This window comes from Hemibagrus wyckioides, linkage group LG06, assembly GCF_019097595.1.
Source record: "Hemibagrus wyckioides isolate EC202008001 linkage group LG06, SWU_Hwy_1.0, whole genome shotgun sequence".
Taxonomy (NCBI): domain Eukaryota; kingdom Metazoa; phylum Chordata; class Actinopteri; order Siluriformes; family Bagridae; genus Hemibagrus; species Hemibagrus wyckioides.
Window position 1 is genome coordinate 17,340,089 of NC_080715.1, and position 20,503 is coordinate 17,360,591.

At 39.1% G+C, this 20,503-nt stretch overlaps 1 protein-coding gene across 5 annotated transcripts in view; it reads left to right on the forward strand.

Annotated features, from left to right (window-relative positions):
- fmnl2a (formin-like 2a) overlaps positions 1 to 20,503 on the forward strand; it is a 49,557-nt gene that overhangs the window by 18,623 nt on the left and 10,431 nt on the right. For all 5 annotated transcript variants that reach the window (XM_058390796.1, XM_058390799.1, XM_058390797.1 and 2 more), the window contains exons 2-14: positions 4,297 to 4,380; positions 6,887 to 6,967; positions 9,866 to 9,942; positions 11,254 to 11,337; positions 11,830 to 11,982; positions 14,885 to 14,993; positions 15,168 to 15,244; positions 15,655 to 15,748; positions 16,614 to 16,688; positions 18,309 to 18,419; positions 18,561 to 18,710; positions 19,543 to 19,644; positions 19,792 to 20,119. In XM_058390796.1, coding sequence (XP_058246779.1) covers positions 4,297 to 4,380; positions 6,887 to 6,967; positions 9,866 to 9,942; positions 11,254 to 11,337; positions 11,830 to 11,982; positions 14,885 to 14,993; positions 15,168 to 15,244; positions 15,655 to 15,748; positions 16,614 to 16,688; positions 18,309 to 18,419; positions 18,561 to 18,710; positions 19,543 to 19,644; positions 19,792 to 20,119 — 1,525 coding nt within the window. The remainder of the gene's footprint in view (positions 1 to 4,296; positions 4,381 to 6,886; positions 6,968 to 9,865; positions 9,943 to 11,253; positions 11,338 to 11,829; positions 11,983 to 14,884; positions 14,994 to 15,167; positions 15,245 to 15,654; positions 15,749 to 16,613; positions 16,689 to 18,308; positions 18,420 to 18,560; positions 18,711 to 19,542; positions 19,645 to 19,791; positions 20,120 to 20,503) is intronic.

The following is a 20,503-nucleotide window of genomic DNA, read 5'->3' on the forward strand; positions in this document are numbered from 1 at the left end:
TCATATTTCGCTTCCCTTAGTCTGTATTAATCCACTTAGCCAGCAAACTAACTCACCATACATTACTATATTACATTAGCTACCACTTTTTAGCCTGCTCCGTTTCCAGGCAACCACAACATGAGACCAGCAGCACACTTAGGCTTTTACTTACCTGTTCAGCGAGCTAGTAAATAGATTATTTCTCACCTATTATAGTGCCTTTAAACAGAGTTGTTTGGTCCTTTCTAGGCACTAAGTGAAATTATTGCTTGTGTACTGTACAATAATGAAAAGGTTTAACTCCACCTCACTGTCGGTCCATTTTAAAAACTCGCTGCTTATCCTCAACATATTGCCGCGGCGTTTCAAAGAGCCAGAAAGTAAATAAATGGCAGGCGGAAAAGACGCAGGTCGAAGCGTCTTGCTCTTTACTCATGCACAGTACAGGGACGTAAGCATTTTCAGATGTTTCAGTGTGGATGACCAACTTATGGGAAACGGTTCGAAAACAACAATGTGGACACGGAGCGTTTTTAGACTTTCAAATTTATCTGGATTAGTGTAGAGGTAGCCTTAGAGTTTTAGAGTTTGTGCTGTAATTTCGTTTTTATTTTGGGAGGCACACATAACAAGATTAAAACACCCTTGCAGCCTTTTTTTTTGAACATGTACCAAAGCTTGCTTAGGAGCCCATTAGCAAGAAGTATGTGTGTGTGTTGGAACATGTAGAGAGTTACCAGACTATACATAAATGTCTTAGAAGGACAGTTAATACAGAAACATGCAAAATTATACACAGTCTGTTTCAGCATGCTTCTAGATGATTATCTCTGAATATGAAGCAACATGGATGCCATAACGCCAAAGATTCAACATAGAATTTATTGCTAGTCAGAATAAAAACAGCTTGCGAACTACTTCAGAGCAATCATTTTTTATTTAATTACCACCTATGGCCGCTGTGTAGTTTTCTCTGGCTTGTATTTTGTATTCTATATTAAACAGGAATGATATAATTGTAGGCAGCGAGAGCTCAGGCAGGTTGGTGCTGACCACTACGAGCCAGTTAAAATACAGGTAACGCAGAGTTGACAGATTGATGTGAAGGTAAAGCCTGACCCAGACTGTATGTTATGTTAAAACATCCCTTTTTTCTGTTTGTATAATTCACATTCAGGTTCATTAGTCATTCTGGTTTGTAAAGTGACCAATGGTTTGTGTTTGCTTTGGTGTTATATAAGGACTAGTAGCCTTCTCATTCTTTCCTTTTCATTTTCCCTTGCTTGTTTTTCCCTCTCTTTCTGTCTCCCACTCCATCTGTGTCCTGAGTTGAAGGCCAGGTCAGAAGTTCAGCTTCTCTACTTTCCTTATAATTTGTGGTAATTGAAATACATTTCACTATTTCGGTTAAATACCGTACCCGAGATTAGATTTACGCTCAAGCAGTGGACAGTTATCCTTTTCTTCTTCTGTAAACTACATTATGGATATTGATCTTCATCCTGATTTCCAAACATAACAAGTCGCGTACACTGTCTAAATATTCCGTTATTAAGGCTTCTTAATTTGAGCAGATTTATGCGGATTAACGTGATGGTTAATGTCTTCGGCCAGTTTGTGGTTACTGGACATGTTAGTGGACTTGGCTGCTCATTTGTCTGAATGCTTTCCTCATTGATTTTCTAACAGACATGATTTAATCTCTTGATACATATTGACTCACTGGTCACAGGTCTGGTGTGTGTTTGTGATTCTGTCTGCATCTGCTGGATTCACACAGCTCCAGTCTCAGCATAATCTCTGTCTCAAGATTGGGATGTCTTTCAGACCATGTGATTTGCCATTGTGTACATGGCAACCGTGTTACCTCACCTGACACTGTTCATCATCACCGAATCACTTCAGTGTGGATTTACAAAATCCTGACAAAACATGTACCTGATGCTTGATGCTTTTTGGTCCTATATGATTTTAATACTCAAAAGTGAAGCCTAAAGGGTTAATACACTTCACAAGCACTTTGATTTTTATTAACGTTTCCATTTTTATTGCACGAATTGTAAATGGTAGGACAAAAACGCGGCCATATCCACGTAACCTTGAAGCTTGGCGTAGCCCAGCTCAGGCAAGCTCATCTGCTGATGCTTAAATGCCATGTGGCGTTTTTCTCCAGCCGAGCCCCTGTGATGAGGCTGGAAAAGACAACATCCTGATCGCTTCTCTAGTGCTCCCATGCCCAGCCCTGCAGTGGAAAACAGTAGAAGTTTACAGCTGAAAACACATGAGAAATGGTTGATATTTTTCCATATAAAGAGGCAACGTTACAAAGAGCTTCGGGCAGTGGGCGGGGCATGAGCGATTACACGCACTTTAAAGCAGCACTCTTGTTTCTTGGTTTTGGTGCATATGTCAGATTGAGAGACTGTGTGTCAGGGCGGGACGGTTCGATTATAATTATTCGTTTCATTCTTACCTCATGCTCTGAAGGGTGGGGTGCAAAGAGAAAGCTCGCTTTTTTCTCTAGTATAACAGAGGTGGGAAGCGAAGCAGCATGAGAGAGAGGGAAAGTCTGAAAGAGAGGGGAGGATAAAAACGAAGGAAAGGAGCAGGAGGAGATTTGGAGCCAAATGTTGATGTTGACTGCAGTATTTCTGGGGAGTTCCATGGCGCAGATGTTTAAAAGTAGGGCAGAAGGGAAAAGGGGTTTGTGCAAGAGCGGAAAAGGAAGGAGTGCTTGATTTATTTTTTTCAGGTTTGGAACTAACATGTGTGTGGATGCTCGACATGTGAGAGTTTAAACTGTGAAAAACAAAGCTGCACTCATCCCAATCACTACCAGAATGAATATAGCAATAGTAAATCTGATAGTTTTCTACAAATGATCATGAAAAACGTCCATATATATAAAATCCTGCCTTAAAATAAAAAAAAAACTAAAATGTGGGATCATGAAATGATAAAAAAGATAAAAAAAAAGATCTTATAAATGTGTTATAATGTAATTACACCAGTTAGCTTTGTAAATAAGATCTCTGTCACGCTGTAACTTTGCTTTAGTCTAGTGGAAGTGCAGGAGGAAGTGAGCTGTATACAATAGAATCTCATTTTTAGTATAGCGCTGAGCTCAGCATTGCACTTAGACTGACACACAGCTTTGTGAAAATGTGTGCTGGATTTATAATGCGATTATTAAATTTGTGTGGCATTTATTTTGAAGTGATGAGGGCAGAGATGAGGGGGATTTAACACTTGTACACTAGCAATTAAAACCATTAACTGTGGACTTGCACCGTCTCAAAGTTCTGATTTGAGACGGAAATAGAGATGTATGCAGTCTACAGAACCGTTCATACGCTGGATGATGCTAGCTTTGTCTCATGTTTTGGGGTTGTTCACATGTCTGTTTGTGCATCTGTCTGTCCAACATTCTTGTTAGCTCGATATCTCAAAAACAAGTGGTTAAATGTTTGTAGGGTTTTGTAAAACGATCATTGTGGCACTGATCATTTTGGACAGTCAGGGTTAAGGTCATGGCAAGGCCAATGTTTTAAAATCTTTTTTTTTTTCACAATAGCTTTCAAAGCCCCTAGAAAAATGAGACAAAATTGTGTGCACTTATAAAAAGAAATGGGGAGGGAAATATATTTTGTTAAGAATTAATATTAATTTATCGATCAGTATTTAAATTTTTTAATAGTCACATGATTCATATTTTATTTATTTGCAATTCATTATTATTGTTAATATTATTATTATACAGTATTAATTTGCTATTCATTTTATTTTATATCTTTTGCTTTGTAAAAAAAAAAAAAAAAGTAAAGAAATTGTAATGTATATTTTACAGGTATTTCATGCATACAGATTTGTTATGAGAAGGACTGGACTTGTTGGTGATGGAATGTTTGAATGGCAAATGTGGTTGAATGGTGGATAAATGTCAGTAGGAACCAATTTGCGAGAGCACAGGTGTCCAGGGTCAGCAGGCAGGATTGCTATAGGATTGGTTCAGCCAATCATGTGCACTGTTGCTTTAACACATGATTTATATGTACTTGAGAAAATCTGGCACTTGGTATATAGTTATACGCAGTTGTTATATACTTATAATTTCCAATAGAATACAAATATGTCACCCCATGTCTCCTTTAGCCTGTGTCACTCTGTAACGTCTTTATAAAGCACTAAATGTGGATGAATAATAAATAAATGCGTATTATAATACCTCTTAATATTCTGCACACATTTCTCTGTTCATAATCTGTAACTGTTGCATTTGACATTGTTCTCATTGTTTTTGTTGTATCTTCCTAGAATTCTATGAATTTGCCTCCAGACAAAGCCCGGTTACTGCGTCAGTATGACAACGAGAAGAAGTGGGAGCTCATCTGCGATCAGGTGAGCCGTATGATTTCACGCTTCTAATCCTGCTCTCATTCTAGCTCACCTGACTGCATGTACAGACTAAGCATGGATCTCGATGTGTATAAAGTACACAGCAACAGCAGCACGTATAAATCCATCTAAATTTATGCTCCTCTAAGCCACTGTTTAACCTTGGCCGAAGGCCTCCAGACAAAGCCACACACATTTTCTCATGCTTTTCTTTCCCAAATCACCAGGTTGCTTTTAGTTATTTCAGGCCTGTTATTGACATTTGCGTGAATGAGTACTGATGTCATGTAGCCTTACTCTGTTAACTCTCTGAAGCTTGGCATGGAAGTCTTAATAAGTGAATTAAGAACATTTCCACAAGTCTGATTTAATGCACAGTATCTCTATCTACATCAAGTCACGTCAAGACATGTACTGCGGTGTACCTCAGGGATCTGTGCTTGATCCTCTTTTTTACTTACTGTACACTTTACAGCTAAACACTTTTGGCTTCTCTTGTGCTTTTAACTTTTCTTCCTACAACTAAATTTTACTTTACTTTACTTGGTTATAGGCACTTTGTAGCCATTTAGCTCTGGATTGCATGTTTGATTCTTGATTGATACTTGATTATATCGAACCCTGGTGCATTTACGTTCATCTTACTTCATCACACATGTGCACAGAGCGCAGCAGGGCATCTCCTCTTTAACTAATGATGACTAAAACACAGGCTCATGTTGAACAAGAGAGGACCTGGGCATGAGTTGCGTTCACATTTACAGTAAACACGGCACAGTTGTGCCAGTGCAACCGAACTCAGACCACCTCATACTGGTAGTAACAGGTTTTGGACCACGGTGAGAATAAACTGCCAAGGTGAAAGATAGAGGTCTGGATTATGCACTACCACTTTTGTGATTTGTTTCGGATAAACGTGTCTGCAAAAATGAATGAAAAAGAAATGTTAGTGTATATATATTAACACCAGTGCTATGTGTCAGGGCCTTGGTTTGAGGTTTCCTAGGGACTGTCCTTTTTCCTGTTATTGTGCATGGAACACAAGGGTTATCTATCCAGTGTCCTTACCAAGGCCAAACAAAAGGAACGGCTGTTCCAATGGTCAGAATTCAAATTCTCAGAAGAGCATGACATAAATACTTTAAACACTCCAAACTTTTTTATTAACTGGCAAATCAACTCCTATTTCCATAATGTTTGCAATTAAATTAATTATTTTGGGATTTTCTATCATTACAAATCAAAACATGAATCAACCCGAAAACAAAACATACAAATTCAGTTAAGCTGTTTCACGACCACCCAAATACAATTGAATATCTGTGCTGTTGTTGTGGGAATTACAATGTGTATTATTTTTCTTATTTCCTGTCATAATCCTTCAGGAATAGCTTAGTAATGACACTGATGCACAACAGGCCAGAAACACAGCAACTAAAGAAAAGCAAAGATTGCCTGCTGCAATCAACATATCAAGCTACATCACGAAAAGAGAAAGGAGGATTGAGACAGAATAACTTCAGTCTTTTCACCATGCTTTTAGACTTATTCAAGAATATTACAGGGGGTTTCACACTGGCAGTTTCTTCTGAAACAGAGCATGGTTCACAGGAAAAGTTAGTAATATGGAAGCTGTTATGTGGACTTGGAAACACAACATGGTACTGAACCTGAGACTACCTGTCAGAGGTAATGTGAGTTCAGCTGCACTGAAACTGTGCTGTGATTAATGTGAATGGGAACGCAGCTGGTACTCGGGTCCGCACTTGATCAGGAAGTAAAGCGCCCTGTGCCTTGTGTTTTTGATGATGACATCATTTGTTTCCACGTCGCATGTGTAATATGAGTGGCAGGGGAACGTTGTGGGTCAGAACAGTTGAGGTGACAATAATAGCACCAAAATAATAACGATCAAAAAAATCATGTTGTGTTTTGTGTTCTCCATGGACATTCATGATGTTAGATGATCAGCAAATACATCAGGGTTCGATAGAATCAAGTGTGCATGAATCCAGACCAGCGGAGCAATCGCAAACTTGGATTTGGACCATAGCAAATCTGCCCAGTTTGACCTCCTCTAGCAAAAGAAAAGCCATACTAAAACTGTCATAAAAAAGGTTTTATATGATGTATAATTGTATTATGGTATGTGTGATAAAAGATTATTTTAAATGGGTACTGGTCCTACATGCCTCATCTTTTTATTATTTTGGTCACCATTCTAGCAAATAAACCAGTATAAATGTCAGATATAAGCCATAAACACTTTCAGAAGCATAGATTCAGTCCTCTGGATCTATGAGGTAGCTCTCTGCTCTTCCATACCACCTTGTTTTCAATCAGTTAAACAGTGATGTTTAATCGTATTATACTGTATGTAGTCAAATTGCTGTACAGATTTGTCGTAAATAGGAATTCATGCTACTAGTACTATACTGCTGCTTAGTTGTTCCCCTGTCTGTTCATTCTGCATTTTTTTTACAACTAACAATATCTTTTTCTCTATTAGGAAAGATTTCAAGTGAAAAACCCTCCTCACACATACATCCAGAAGTTGAAGGGTTATCTGGACCCAGCAGTCACCAGGAAGGTCAGTTCTGATTTGCTGCAGTGCTTCATGTCTCACAGACTGAACATCGCTGCTACAACATTCCACTGCTGTCATTGCAAACCTTAAAAATAATACAGACCCCAAAAGTTCAGACCCCAGAGTAGCTCCAGGATTTTCTTTTTTTCAGTTACTGTGTTATTGTCAGTTGTGAAGTTGAGTCTGAGGAATGGTCCTGGCTTGTGGAATAAACAAGATGAGCTCTGTATATGGATAGTGAATGGCATTTTCTCTAAAGTGAGTGTTTTTATTATTGTGTTCAGAATAACTTTATTTCTCATGTAGAGAGTGTATACTGGGTGGAAAGGTTTCTCTTTTAAGCAGTTTTCAGCTTTTGCCAGTAAACTGTGATGCTTTTATGAAGGAAGTGACGGGAGCGCAGATGGATGATGACAGGAGAGACAGGAGAATGATGAATGAATGAAGATCAAGGAAACGACGTAGGAGATACAAAGCTGTACAGATGTTACTATAGCAAGTGTTTCCAGAAACAACCAGAGAGAATTTATGAGATAAATGAAAAGTTTGTTTCTTACACAGAATAATAAAAAAAAGGGTTGATCACCAGAGCTGTTTACACTTAACACTGTTACGGTTCAATCATTTACAACCAGTTAGTACAATCATTTATCTAATGCACTGCATCTACTGTGATATGCTCTACCTACTGCCCCTGTCATGGAAAGATGAAAACAATTTCATTCTGGAAAAAAAAGAGCTCAAGTTTTTGTTGTTGTTTTTCCTTCGAATGTGGGAGGGCCGTTAAAATCAGGCAATACTACATGTGAGACTGTGAGAAAACACCCAGCCATCATCCACAACCCCTCCTTCCTGAGTATTGCACACTCTGATCTCCCTACCCTTCCGAGAACAGCAGCAAGAGCATGAGGGGGCAAAAGAAACAGAAAATACAGTTAAAAACGAGAGCAAAAGAGGAGGAGGGAACGAGAGCTGTAAGCAAATACAACTGGAAAAAAAAGGAAAACGGGAGACAGAGTTAGGCGAGAAAATAGTTGTGAGAGACAGTGGGGGCCCAGTAACACTCTTAGGGACAGAAGTGGTAGAGATATAAAAGGAGGTGAGAGGCAGACAGTGAAAAGAAGGAGGGTTATGGAGGGAGAGAGAGAGAGAAAGAGAGAGAGAGAGAGAGAGAGAGAGTTATGGTTTTACATCCTGGCTCGCCCCATTTTTTTTTTTTTTTTTTTTTTTTTTAACACAGCTGAACAATCACTACTTTGTGTGCTGGTGAAGCTCAAGCAGACCTTCTCTCGTTTTTACATAGAACGCATTCCACATACCCTTCTTGGCCAATCAGCTAGCAGCAGGAAGACGGCCATTGCATAAGGTCCTGAAGAATGTCTGAGCCATAGATTTGTTTCCAGTTTCAAGGATGACCCCTCTGGGAGAACACCCCACCCCCTTCCTTTCTCTCTTTCTCTCTCTCTCTCTCTCTCTCTCTCTCTCTCTTACTTTCACACACAGCTGGGAATGCTTAGTGAAGAGTGAGGAGTCTGTAATCCACACACAAATTTACAAACTTAAAGGGGTAGATCCATTTGAAATATAAAAATGTATATTATATAATTTATTATATTAGGTATTGTATTATACTGTACTATAATACAATACATATATAGAGTACGGTTTTCACTACAAGATGGATGAGGATGACGATCCTAAAGACCCTTGGTCAGTTCCTTAGACTGGCTAAATTAATAAATTTGCCCAATATGCCAGCTTAAGCATCAACCAAACAGACATTCTGAGCTGGTTATGTAATACAAAGCTTGTTAATATGTAGCGGATTGAGGATAAACCCGAATATAAAAGGCCTCCTATGGGTAAAATAGTTCCAAAAGCAAATACAGTCATGCCTCTGTGTACTTGTTTAACATGCTCAAGCATTATATGGACATACATGCTCACACACACGTAACTGCCCCTGAAACTGCCCAGAGTTCCTCTCTACATGAGTCAGAGCTACATGCAGGGAGCTGTCACGAAGCACATGCTTTATTATTTTTTGCCTCAGCCTCTGTTCTTTTGGTTTGTTTCTTTAATATCACTCTCTTTCTGTGTATTTGATTAAAAACGCTACTTTCTTGTGGTTCTCCCACCTGCTGTAGCGTTTCTGACATCAGTATTTGACTTCTGATGAACCAGGGATTGATTATTCATGCCTGGCCTGTTAGTTTCTAGTCCCTACACAATTTGTATCAGCACATCTTCGAAAAGGCTGTCGTGTGTGTGTGTGTGTGTGTGTCTGGCTCAGCTTTTTGTCTGTAGATGAAGGCTAGTCTTCCCCCTCCCCTGTCTGCTCTGCTGCGCTGGGTGGTTTGTTCACATGCATTTCACCTGACACGAGATCGGGTCATGGGGCTCGCACACAGGGGCTGTATCCTTGGAAACAGCACGCGGGACAAGAATGGGTCCACAGTTTAGCTTCAGCACAGAGAGGCTTACACATGAAATGAGCTCCCACTTTAATGAGATGATATGATTACTCAAGGCATAGGAGTCACCTCTGAACCAAAACAGCAACCAGCATGACAGTGCGTCCACCCAAGTGTTCGCTAATTAGCATTGTTTGTGTTGTATTTTTTGTAACCAGGTGGGTGAATCCTCCACTTGAGTGTTAGGATCAAATGAAATAATGAGTTTCAGAACTTGTTTTATCACGTCACAAGTGAATAATGATACAGAGTACATCTTTCACTTCACTGTGTGTTTTTTAGTTCTTTACATTAGACAGCGTGAGATCAGTGTTCTGGGAGTTAACTGTTAGCATTAGTGACGTGTCTGATTCAGCAACACAGGAAGCTTTTTCAGTGTATTTCCCTTCATAAATTCTCATGTTGTTTCCTTTCATCCTGTACACAGAAATTCCGGCGGAGAGTTCAAGAATCAACTCAGGTGCTGAGAGAACTAGAAATTTCATTAAGGACTAATCACATCGGGTGAGTGATCAAGACTGTGTGTTTGTGTGTACCTAAGTAGGAAATAAATAGCCATTAACAAACATTAATAGATATGTGTTCAGAATATACATTAAAGTCATTATCTGTAATACTCTTAGCTTTCTTGGTTCAGCTTTATTTGTTGACATGGCCAAATATGATTTCTCAAACACACAATCGATTAATTTAGTCTATGCTCTAGGTTGCTGCAGACAACACTCAGGAAAGCAGAAACTCGCTTACAATATATTCAGACATATGAAAATCTCATTTATGGGCACCAGTTCTCTGAAGATCGCTGTTCTTGTGACTGAGAGATCATTAGATAAGGAGATGACTGCAACAACAAGTCTAAAACCAGATGGAAGTGGAAAAGCTGACAGATTTTCATGAGGTCACAGCTGCAGAAAAGCAGGAAGTCCTGCTGTTCCTGGCGTTCCAACTATCCGTACACCTAAGTATACAAGATCTCACACACAGGAGAGGCAGCTATACCATAAAAAAAACCCGAAGCAAATCGACGGCCCACTCTATATAAATACACAAAGCTCAATCACAGAGCATCGCTTACTGTAACTACTAGTGGGATTAGTCGTTTTAGCCCACCACATGCTGCTAAACTGGATTCTATGACTAATCTGTCTTATCTGTATAAGATAATAGAGCATTAGCATTTGTTAGTGACATGGGGAGAGCGAGGAATTGACAAGGCAACATAATAAAGCTGTTTGGAAAATGTATGTGCTTCAGGTTTTAAGACTCCTGACAAGGATAGGAAGTTAACAAACTAATCTAATTCAAGTGTTAAACTATATAGCAATTACTCTTTGAAAAGTGTTTACAAAGGTAGACTCAACAGAGCTGCCACTGAATATGAGCCAATCAAAGACACGCTGTGTGAGAAGAAAGGAAGTTCTTTCCATGTGGCTTTCCAAATGAAAGCAAAGAAGTGCACACACAGTGAAGAGAACCGGTTAAAAGTGGCTTTTGATCACTCAGCTTCTGTTTTGTGTGTGTGTGTGTGTGTGTGTGTGTGTGTGTATCATTGCCATTGCTTTTGAAGTGCAAAATATTCATGATTCTGCCTAGAAAATGATGAGAGGAAACACTTGGAATTTAGATTCTGTAAAAGGAAAAAAAAATATCTTCAAATCCTTCCTGTCTGTTCACAAGCTCCTGTTTGAGACACATTTTATGATTTGCAGATTTTTATGATTTGTACAGCTTTCTGAGATTTCTGAAAATACATTTTTGCAGCTGTCACTGCTTGGTCCCAAATGTCTCTCTGCCTGTCTTTTTTTTTTTGTGTAGATGGGTGCGCGAGTTTCTAAACGAGGAGAATAAGGGCCTGGACGTGTTGGTGGAGTATCTCTCATTTGCACAGTATGCTGTCACGTAAGTCACCCATGCTTATACACAACGCACAATGAGCACAATAGATCCTTTCTCCTTAACCATAGATGTATTCACATTCACATTGCCACATATGCTGTGCTACACTGACTCATCACTCTCCCTCTCACTCCGACTGGACTGGGAGTTAGCGTGTATAATGTACACTGTCCATTCACTGCATTCTCAGAGACAGACACAGTCACAGGGTTGTACTGTAGAGACTTTATCGGTGTCCAAACCAGTGAGTGATTAAATATGCTTTATTGGAATGAGTGTTTGTGCTTTACGTTCATGTACCATTAATTATCCATCCCTTTTCATGAAAATAAAAATAAAGAAAAACAAAGCCCAAACTTTAGTGCTCAATAAGAGTAAATAGGACACCATTTAAGGTTTGACCTAAACGGGCATCGGATGGGCAGATAAACATAAAAATAAAATCCATTGTGAAATCGAATTGAAGATTAGTATACTGTATGCTGATGTGTGCAGATTTGACGGTGACAGTTTTGAGAATGGCACAGACAATGCGATGGACAAGTCGAAATCCTGGAGTCGCTCTATTGAAGATCTCCACAGGGGGAGCAATCTACCCTCTCCGATTCCAGGAAGCATCAGCAGAGCTGGGAGACACTCTACGTTAAGGTATGTTAAATGGAATGATTGAATTTCCTTAGGCGCTAATTTTCCTACATGTATAACAGCAATCAAATCACGCTGGCTGCAGTCCCTAACAGTGGTGTGTGTATCACACTTTAGTGAGTGTGCATGGACTTCCTGACTGGAACTCTCAATCCTGCTGCAGGTCAAATCACCTGTTAAGTTTATACTAAAGTGCTCATTCTAATACTTTATTATTAATTTTAAAATTTATTAATACGTAGACACACTCTAAGCCTAATAATAAGCAAATTTTTTGGGGGAAAAAACGTTATTTATTAGTATATCTTCAGGACAGGTCAGTTTGCGGTTTCTGTAAAAGATCTCAAGTGGAGGTTTTTTTTATATTTATTCTTATCTTCAACAGAAAGAGAAAAAAGAGAAGCTGATAAAGGAACCACCGTTTATAGCTGTGATAACAGGAACAAACTTGTTTCACAACGTGAAGCTTAACCATAAGTGGTTAAAAGGTATAAGATATTTTAGGTATCAGAAGTAAAAAAATGAATTGTTGGCAAATTGTAATAAATAAAAAATAATAATAATAAAATAATAATAAAACATTTATGGACATGCTTTTGTTGGAAAATGATGAGATTCAGTGAAAAAAAAAGAAAGAAAGAAACAAAATGTGTTTTATCTATTTTTTCATTGCTTTGTGCTTTTTCCTGCCTCTTTACTTGACAGGCAGCTGAGATGCCTCTGCTACTCTTCTGCTTTTCCGTTAAACGTTAAAAGTTTGTTTTGACTCTAAGAAGCAAAACCAGGCATAAGCCATGCTACTGATTTTGATCTGCCTGAGCTGTGGTGCGTAAGATGAATTTCTTGCTGTCACAGCACAAACTTGTCAAAACAAGTCGACACTACATGAGGTATAAACTCAGACTATGAATAATAGCTTTACAGAATCGAAGAGAACATTGTCAGACTTCCATTCCTATGATTAATGAATTACTCACAATCATACGCCACACTGTTCTCACCGGATGTACACACACATGTGGGGGCATAGCTACTGTTCTGAAAAGAGAAGCAAACATAACCAACCTACTGCATCCTCACAGGGATGTACTGAACATAGTCATGAGGATGAGTCAAGCGTTACCAGATTTTTCAGGATGTTGTGAATATTTGAGCCAAAAATGATAGCGAAAAGGCTTAGTTATCCTTGGCTTCTACGTAACATTCCAGTTTTGTCATGTAGGACCCTTAAACATAAAAACATGTTGAGTTTGGTTCACTCCTTTTGCATGGCTGATTCCAGATTATACAGATTAGGGACTAAGCTATATTTATTAACACAAGGCAAAACCTTCCTTTTCCGATGTAATGCAGAGAATTCAGATTGCTAGAGGATTGTTTTTCCCCGACTTTAATTTGGCTAATGCTAGTGAGAAATAATAAGTTGCCAAGACTATGATAAGAGAAAACCCTCTCGTGTCTGGCAGGATGTTGAGTTGCACTCGTGTATTCGTACCCACATGGACATGTGTAATTAGTTATTCCACAAATGATTAGTAATGATTTTAAATAGCATCTCCCCGGATACATACATAATGAAAGTAAAAATAATTCAGGGAGACACACTTAATGAAGATAATAGCATGATAATGGTTTGCATCTACATGATAGATCCTGAGGAACGAAGGGATGGTAGCTTAGAGGTTAGCATGTTCACCTCTGGGGTACGAGGTTTGATACCCTGGGTGCGTGGAGTTTGGATGTCCAGGTACTCCCGTTTTTTCAATGTGTTTTAGGCTGATTGGCATCTTTTATTTGTTTATAGTGTGTGTGTGTGTGATTGTGCCCTGTGATTGGTAGGCACCCCGTCCAGGGTGTCCCCTCTTCTTGTTCCCCGAGTCTCCAGGGATAGGCTCCAGACTCCTCTAACACTATGTAGAATAAGCACTACAGGAGAAACACTCACGCTGACATGTATGTGCCAGACTGTCTCACTGTTACTGTCTCAGTGCTTTGAGGAAGATGATTCGGAAACTCTGCATGCATGGGCCTTGTGACAAGACAGAAATAACCCGTGTATGTGTTTTTATATCCCAATATATACCATGCATTGGAAAATCTGACAGTTTTGATTTTGTTGGTGCATTTGACTGGTCCTCATGCTTTTATACAAGTTTTTTTATTTTATTTTATGAAACTGCAAGAGCCATAATGTTTCCTTTCTCTTACTGGAGTTACATTTCCGATTAGATTTAAGTACGGTGTAGCATTAATGATCTGCATTAATATTTATGTCAGACATATGTAAGTACTGAACAGTTAATATGCAGTAAGTCTGAATGGATATGTGTCTGCACATTTTGCCAAAACGTGTGTATGTATGTGTGTGTGCATGTGTTTTCGCATTTTTTTTTTTTTGTTTAACTTTTGTTTGTGTGCCCCTGTATCGCACATAAAAGCCTTGGGCTCATTCTGCTTTTATAAAGCACCACAGACCTCTGCCATGCATGTCAATGATGCTGCCATTGTGCACAGCGCAAGTGATATGTGTGTGAAGCTGCTCGAGTTAAGACAATACCCTCTACACAGCAGAGGCACCACTGTTTGTCGACTAGCGCGTTTAATGTCCTAGCTGTAATTTAAGTTATGGCCGGTGGGTTGGCAGTCTCCAGAGCATAATAAACATTATATTTTACTTTAAATTCCGCTGCTGTCGCCGTAGCAACATTTGTCAGTCTGTTACCATTCAAGGCTTTAGTGTTAGATTGCGATATTGCTCTGGTTTTCTGTGAGTCTCTTTCTTCTTGACATTTTAACAGTTTTGTTCTGAAATGTGTTTTTCCAAATTGCATCTGATTTGCGGCGAAGCGATTTATTCTTTCAGCGTTTTGCTTTTTTTCTTCTCTCCTCTTAACTCTCTTCTCAGATGTAATACATTACCCAGCAGAAGAACGCTGAAGAATTCGAGACTGCTGTGTAAGAAAGACGACGTTCACGTCTGCATTATGTGCCTACGAGCCATTATGAACTATCAGGTGAACACCATACACAGTGGCGTACATATCATTTGCTGACGAAGGCTTTATTTTCTCTTGTTTACACTTTGACAGGTCATTTTTCAAATTTTCAGTTTGGGTGTTTAATTCAATTTAAGGCATCCTCCTGTGCTCATTAATGCATCACTCCCTTTTTTCCCCCTTTTTTGTTAGTATGGCTTCAACATGGTTATGTCCCACCCTCATGCTGTGAATGAAATTGCACTAAGTCTGAACAACAGGAACCCCAGGTAAAGCATTGTAAATGGTGTGTGGTTATGTGTATGTCTGTGCTGGAGGGAGAAAGTGTTTTAGAGAGAGAGATTGAAAACACCTGCTTTGTAATGGAGTTTTCCCAGCATGTGCCATGCTCTCATTCAGGCAGGTTGCGAGTCCTCTATGGCAGGGTCATAAATATCGGCAGCTGTAACAGGACAGTCTCCTAATCTGTGTATGTGGGTGTGCCCAGTTTTGCATGTTCATAGCTCCCTGACTTATGTTGTGTTTGTGCACTTCTCATTGCTACCACTATAGTAGTCATGCCAGTTTAAAACCCCTGTTGTGTTTCCTGTTTAATGGGATATAATTTCAGTCACCAACATGAAATGGTGAAATATAGCACTTATATCTTTTCCTGTGTGTGTGTGTGTTTGTTTTGTAGGACGAAAGCACTAGTACTGGAGCTACTGGCTGCCGTTTGTCTAGTCCGAGGGGGGCATGAGATCATTCTCGCTGCTTTTGATAACTTTAAAGAGGTACAGCGCTGCAATGTTCCCAAATCATCATTATGCATCACGTTGCACGGTCGAAAGTCCTGTTATCCTGTGCAATATTTTATTTAGAACTTTTCTTTCTCTTCGTTTCACTTTTTTCTTTTCATTTCACATTTCATTTCTTTGCAAAATTTTGACCCCACCATGACCTTTGCTCTTCTCCTTTTACTTAAAAAGCCACTTAAGATGCATACATAGTTTGTATGAATAGGTGGAGTCAGATGTAGGGGAAAGTCTTTCAGTGTTATTATTGCTATTGCAAATTTAAACACTTGGTATTAGATGTATTAATGGCTGAAATGGCAGTAATTGTCAGCTTCTTTAGTGCTGTCAGCGATAGCATTTGATTATTAGAAGTACATGTTAATGTTAATGTTAACCCGTTGAAATACCAGTGCTGTAAGGTAATAGGGAATGAGTAATAACAGCTAACATGGATACATGCAAATCACATCTGTTAGACAGCTGTCCAGATTTGAAGCAGGTTCAGCTTTGAGCAGGAATATGGATTTTGTATATGAATATGGATTAAGGCACTTTCTTTAGTTATTAATTTTATTTGTTTTTTAACAAGGACCATCGCGTTTGAATAAATCCTCAATCACATATGCATGATTTATAGCAGGTAGCTTTCATAGATCTCTGTTTTTGAGTGCTCAAACTCTGTTTTCTTCCTCTGTATCTGTGTAACACAGTAATCTCAACCTGGGTCCCTGGGTAATTTTTTACATTTGTGTTGTCTTCTTGTTTGTTATAGAATATGCATGTTGTCGTCTTTTTGCAAGCATGTCACATACAAATTCTTGTGTAACTAAAGAAAATGCAAATGTGTGCTTTGTTTTTAAAGGTTTGTTCAGAAAATCAACGCTTTGAGAAGCTGATGGAGCACTTCAAGAATGAGGACAATAACATTGACTTCATGGTACTTATCCAAACCCATATCAGGCAGCTGCTGGTGGCTTCTTTTCATCCTTAACTACCATTCAGTTTGTAATAGTAGATTATTACTACACAGTGAATGCACTTGTAGTTTCTGCTGCATTGTGCCACTTAAATAAATCATAAATTACATTCATCATAACTTAGGCACAGAGGAGCAGGCCTGTGTGTATTTAGTGCTTGTGTGTTAAATTCACAAGTCTGTGTCAGCTCGCTGTCACGTAGTCCTTCATGTGTGAGAAACGCTCTCTAAAAACAACAAACAGTCCATTTGCACCTTGCTTCAAGTCAATTTTTTATTAGTCTGTGTTTGTGCAGGGTTAATTTAGACTTTTGATGAAAACACATCACAGATGTAGTTCTGTATTAGCCATTTTTATTAGTTTTTGTCCAGTCCTTATTTGATGAGAAACTATAGCAATTGTATGAGCAGTTAGTGAAATCCGATTGTCCTTTCTCTCCTCTTAAATTTCCTCAGTATGTTCTGTATACACTATATGGCTAAAAAGTATTTGGACCCCTGTTGCTTACACACGTGTGCTTCTTGAAAATCTCATTCCATTGAGCATTAATATGGAGTTAGTCCTCCTTGTGTTGGCATAATGGCCTCCTTTCCTCCTGGGAAGGCTTTCCACTAGATTTTGTCTGTGAGGATTTGCCTATTCAGCCACAAGAGCATTAGTAAGGTCAAAAACTGATGTCAGATGAGAAAGCTTGGGGCAAAGTCGGTATTCCAGATCATCCCAAAGGTGTTCAGTGGGGTTGAGGTCAGGGATCTGGGCAGGACACTTGAGTTCTTCCACTAGAACCTTAGAAAACCATGTCTTCATGGGCATCGCTTTGTGTACAGACGCATTGTCATGTATGTTTTCAAATGTGCATTTATTTCCCATGCCTTAATTCCTTCTTAATTGGAAGGTGAGAACATTTTGTAATTCCACATTACTGTCAGTGGATTTTCAAAACATTTCTTTTACTGTGATGTGATGAGTTTTGGTTGCTTCAGTTTTATCATGCTGCTATGACTGTATCTCCAACATACAGCAACTCCTTCATAGGGTAATGGGCTTACTTAATAGATTTACTCTAATGGGCACATTATTACCCTACATGTACCTATACCTGTTAACGGGGAAATAATTTAGTAGGGCATCATCTTGCGCACTAATTCTTTAGTGCTGTATTGTTGTATTGCAGTTTTTTTGCAAATCAGTGCAGTCAGGCCCGGAGTCTATCTAGTAGTGAGTACAGCTACAGAGAATAGCAAGCAGCAGGCTGCAGTTCATTTGTTTGTGTAATGACCTTTACCAGTTCAACATGTTACTGACATTTTTGTCGTATCATTGCATTTCATCTGTGAGATTGATTACATTTTTTTCTGTTCTTTATTGTGTATGTAATTATTGGGGGGAAAGTTTCTTAGTTTTCATCAACTAAACAGGCATTGTTTTGCAGACTGCTGAATGTGCTTTGCATGCTTTGCTATCCTGGGCATAGTAAATAGGCACACCCTATGTGGTCACCATTTAGTATTTGCTTTTCTTTCTTTTTTTTTTTATTTATAATTCTACCTATTAACTTTCAGCTTTTCACTACCTTCCAGGTGGCGTGTATGCAGTTCATAAACATTGTGGTCCACTCGGTAGAAGATATGAATTTCAGAGTGCACCTACAGTATGACTTCACTAAACTATGTTTGGATGAGTACCTGGATGTGAGTATACATTAGTTCAGTGGTATAAAGGCCAGGTTTATTTAGCTGGTTTTTTTAAGCATTACTTACTCGCTATTTTTGTAGATACACTCATCCCCTGCTTGCTTTTTCCCTTTTTTCTCGTCTCTGTGCTCTGAGTAGAAGCTGAAGCACACTGAGAGCGATAAATTGCAGGTGCAAATCCAGGCCTACCTGGATAACGTGTTCGATGTGGGAGCGCTGTTGGAGGATGCTGAGACGAAGAATGCAGCAATAGAACGAGTAGAGGAGCTGGAAGAGAGCATGTCTCATGTGAGTGCCTTGTTTAGACACCCGTCACATTTCCCTTCCCAGTGACCATGAGGGCAAAAATAAGCAAAGTTTCTTACATGTAAATGTGCTCGACTCATCAGCCTCTCCCTTAAAACATCTCCCTTTGGAAAGAGTTTAACAACACTGTCCTGACCTATAGAAGATGTTCAGATGCTTATGTGTTCTGTTAACCGGCTTTCATTGATAGCTAATAAGCATAAAATAGAACGTTAGGATAGGAAAAAAACACTCAGGCCCTTGGGGCTCTTGGCCTGAATTTTAAATTCCTCTAATGGTTCTGGGTACAAACCTGAGTTTTTTTTTTCTCCCTCCAGCCAAGAAATGGACTTTATTAAACAAATTAGATCAATGAAGAATGTTCCTCAATTCATCAGATGACAAAGGAAATGACATGAATAGTGCCCCAGATACTTGATAATTAGCATGTCAAAGCTTTGAAGTCATTTCAGTGTAAGCATCAAGTATTGTTGAACACTTCTGTTTAGTTAGTTGCCCTCTTTCTATGTAGTCCGTTTCAATAGAATCGACTCTGCTAATGCTGGAACGGGGTTTGTTAGAATTGTAATTTTTTTAATTTAAGGCCATAACCATAACATATCTTTTTGATACGTGCTTTTTGGTGTTTATCTCTGTTGTTGATGCACCAATTTACCACGAGAATATTAGGCATATTCTTTAGACAGTTTTTATAACTTTACATGCAAATTGTCATCTATTATTTTAAGATTGCTATTAGATTATCTTAATCTAAGGCTCTCTTAGTTTTCGCAAAAATATTAGTTTCTGTTTATGATCATGTCTCTCGATGCAGATGACAGAGAAGTTACAGGACACAGAAAATGAAGCCATGGCAAAGATTGTAGAACTGGAGAAGCAGCTAATGCATAAAAACAAGGAACTGGACTCTATACGGGTGAGTTTCCCTGCTTCTTTATCCATGTTTTTTTTTTTGCTAGCGGCAGATCTTATTTTTGTATATAAAAAATTGTAAATAGAAATCTAAGCAATCCATTTGCAGGGTGAACAGAGAAAAATCAGTATGAATGCTGTTATTCTTTAGGAAGTCTACAAGGATGTAAGCTCGCAGGTGCACACACTCAGGAGGGTGGTGAAGGAGAAGGACGAGGCCATCCAGAGGCAGTGCAATCTGGAGAAGAAGATCCATGAACTGGAAAAGCAAGGAACCATCAAAATCCAGAAGAAAGGAGACGGGGATATTGCCATCCTGACCTCTGCACCATCCACGAATGGCCTGCTGGCGGGCACCGAGGGTGTGACGGGGGTACCGAAGGGTGCCTTGGTGGGTCCTGTGGGACCAAGTAACGGTGTAGAACCGGCCATGTCCATGCCACCACCTCCCCCTCCACCCCCACCGATGCCTGCAATGTGTGAGTAACTTAGATGTACTAATGTGTTTAGTCAGGTAGTTAGATTCTATACTAATGCATCAATGCTCAGTTCTCCTGACAAGTGCTCTGATGTTTGAACTGTAGTAATTTGAAATACTTAGTGTTTGCATTTGCCTCTACAGCATTTTATAAGCTTTTAAATGGAAATGATAACAGAGGCATGGCAGCCTCCAGCTCCAGCAGTTCTCTTTTGTATCACACAGCAAGTGGATTAGAAACAGCAAATGACTTTATATTTGGTCTTGCTAATTGACTCTCTGTGGGAGAAATATCTTCTGGCAAGCTACTGTAGCATGTCTCTCTCTCTCTTTCTCTATGTGGCTCTTTTACATTTCGTGTTGTTTTTTCTCTAATGTCATTTTT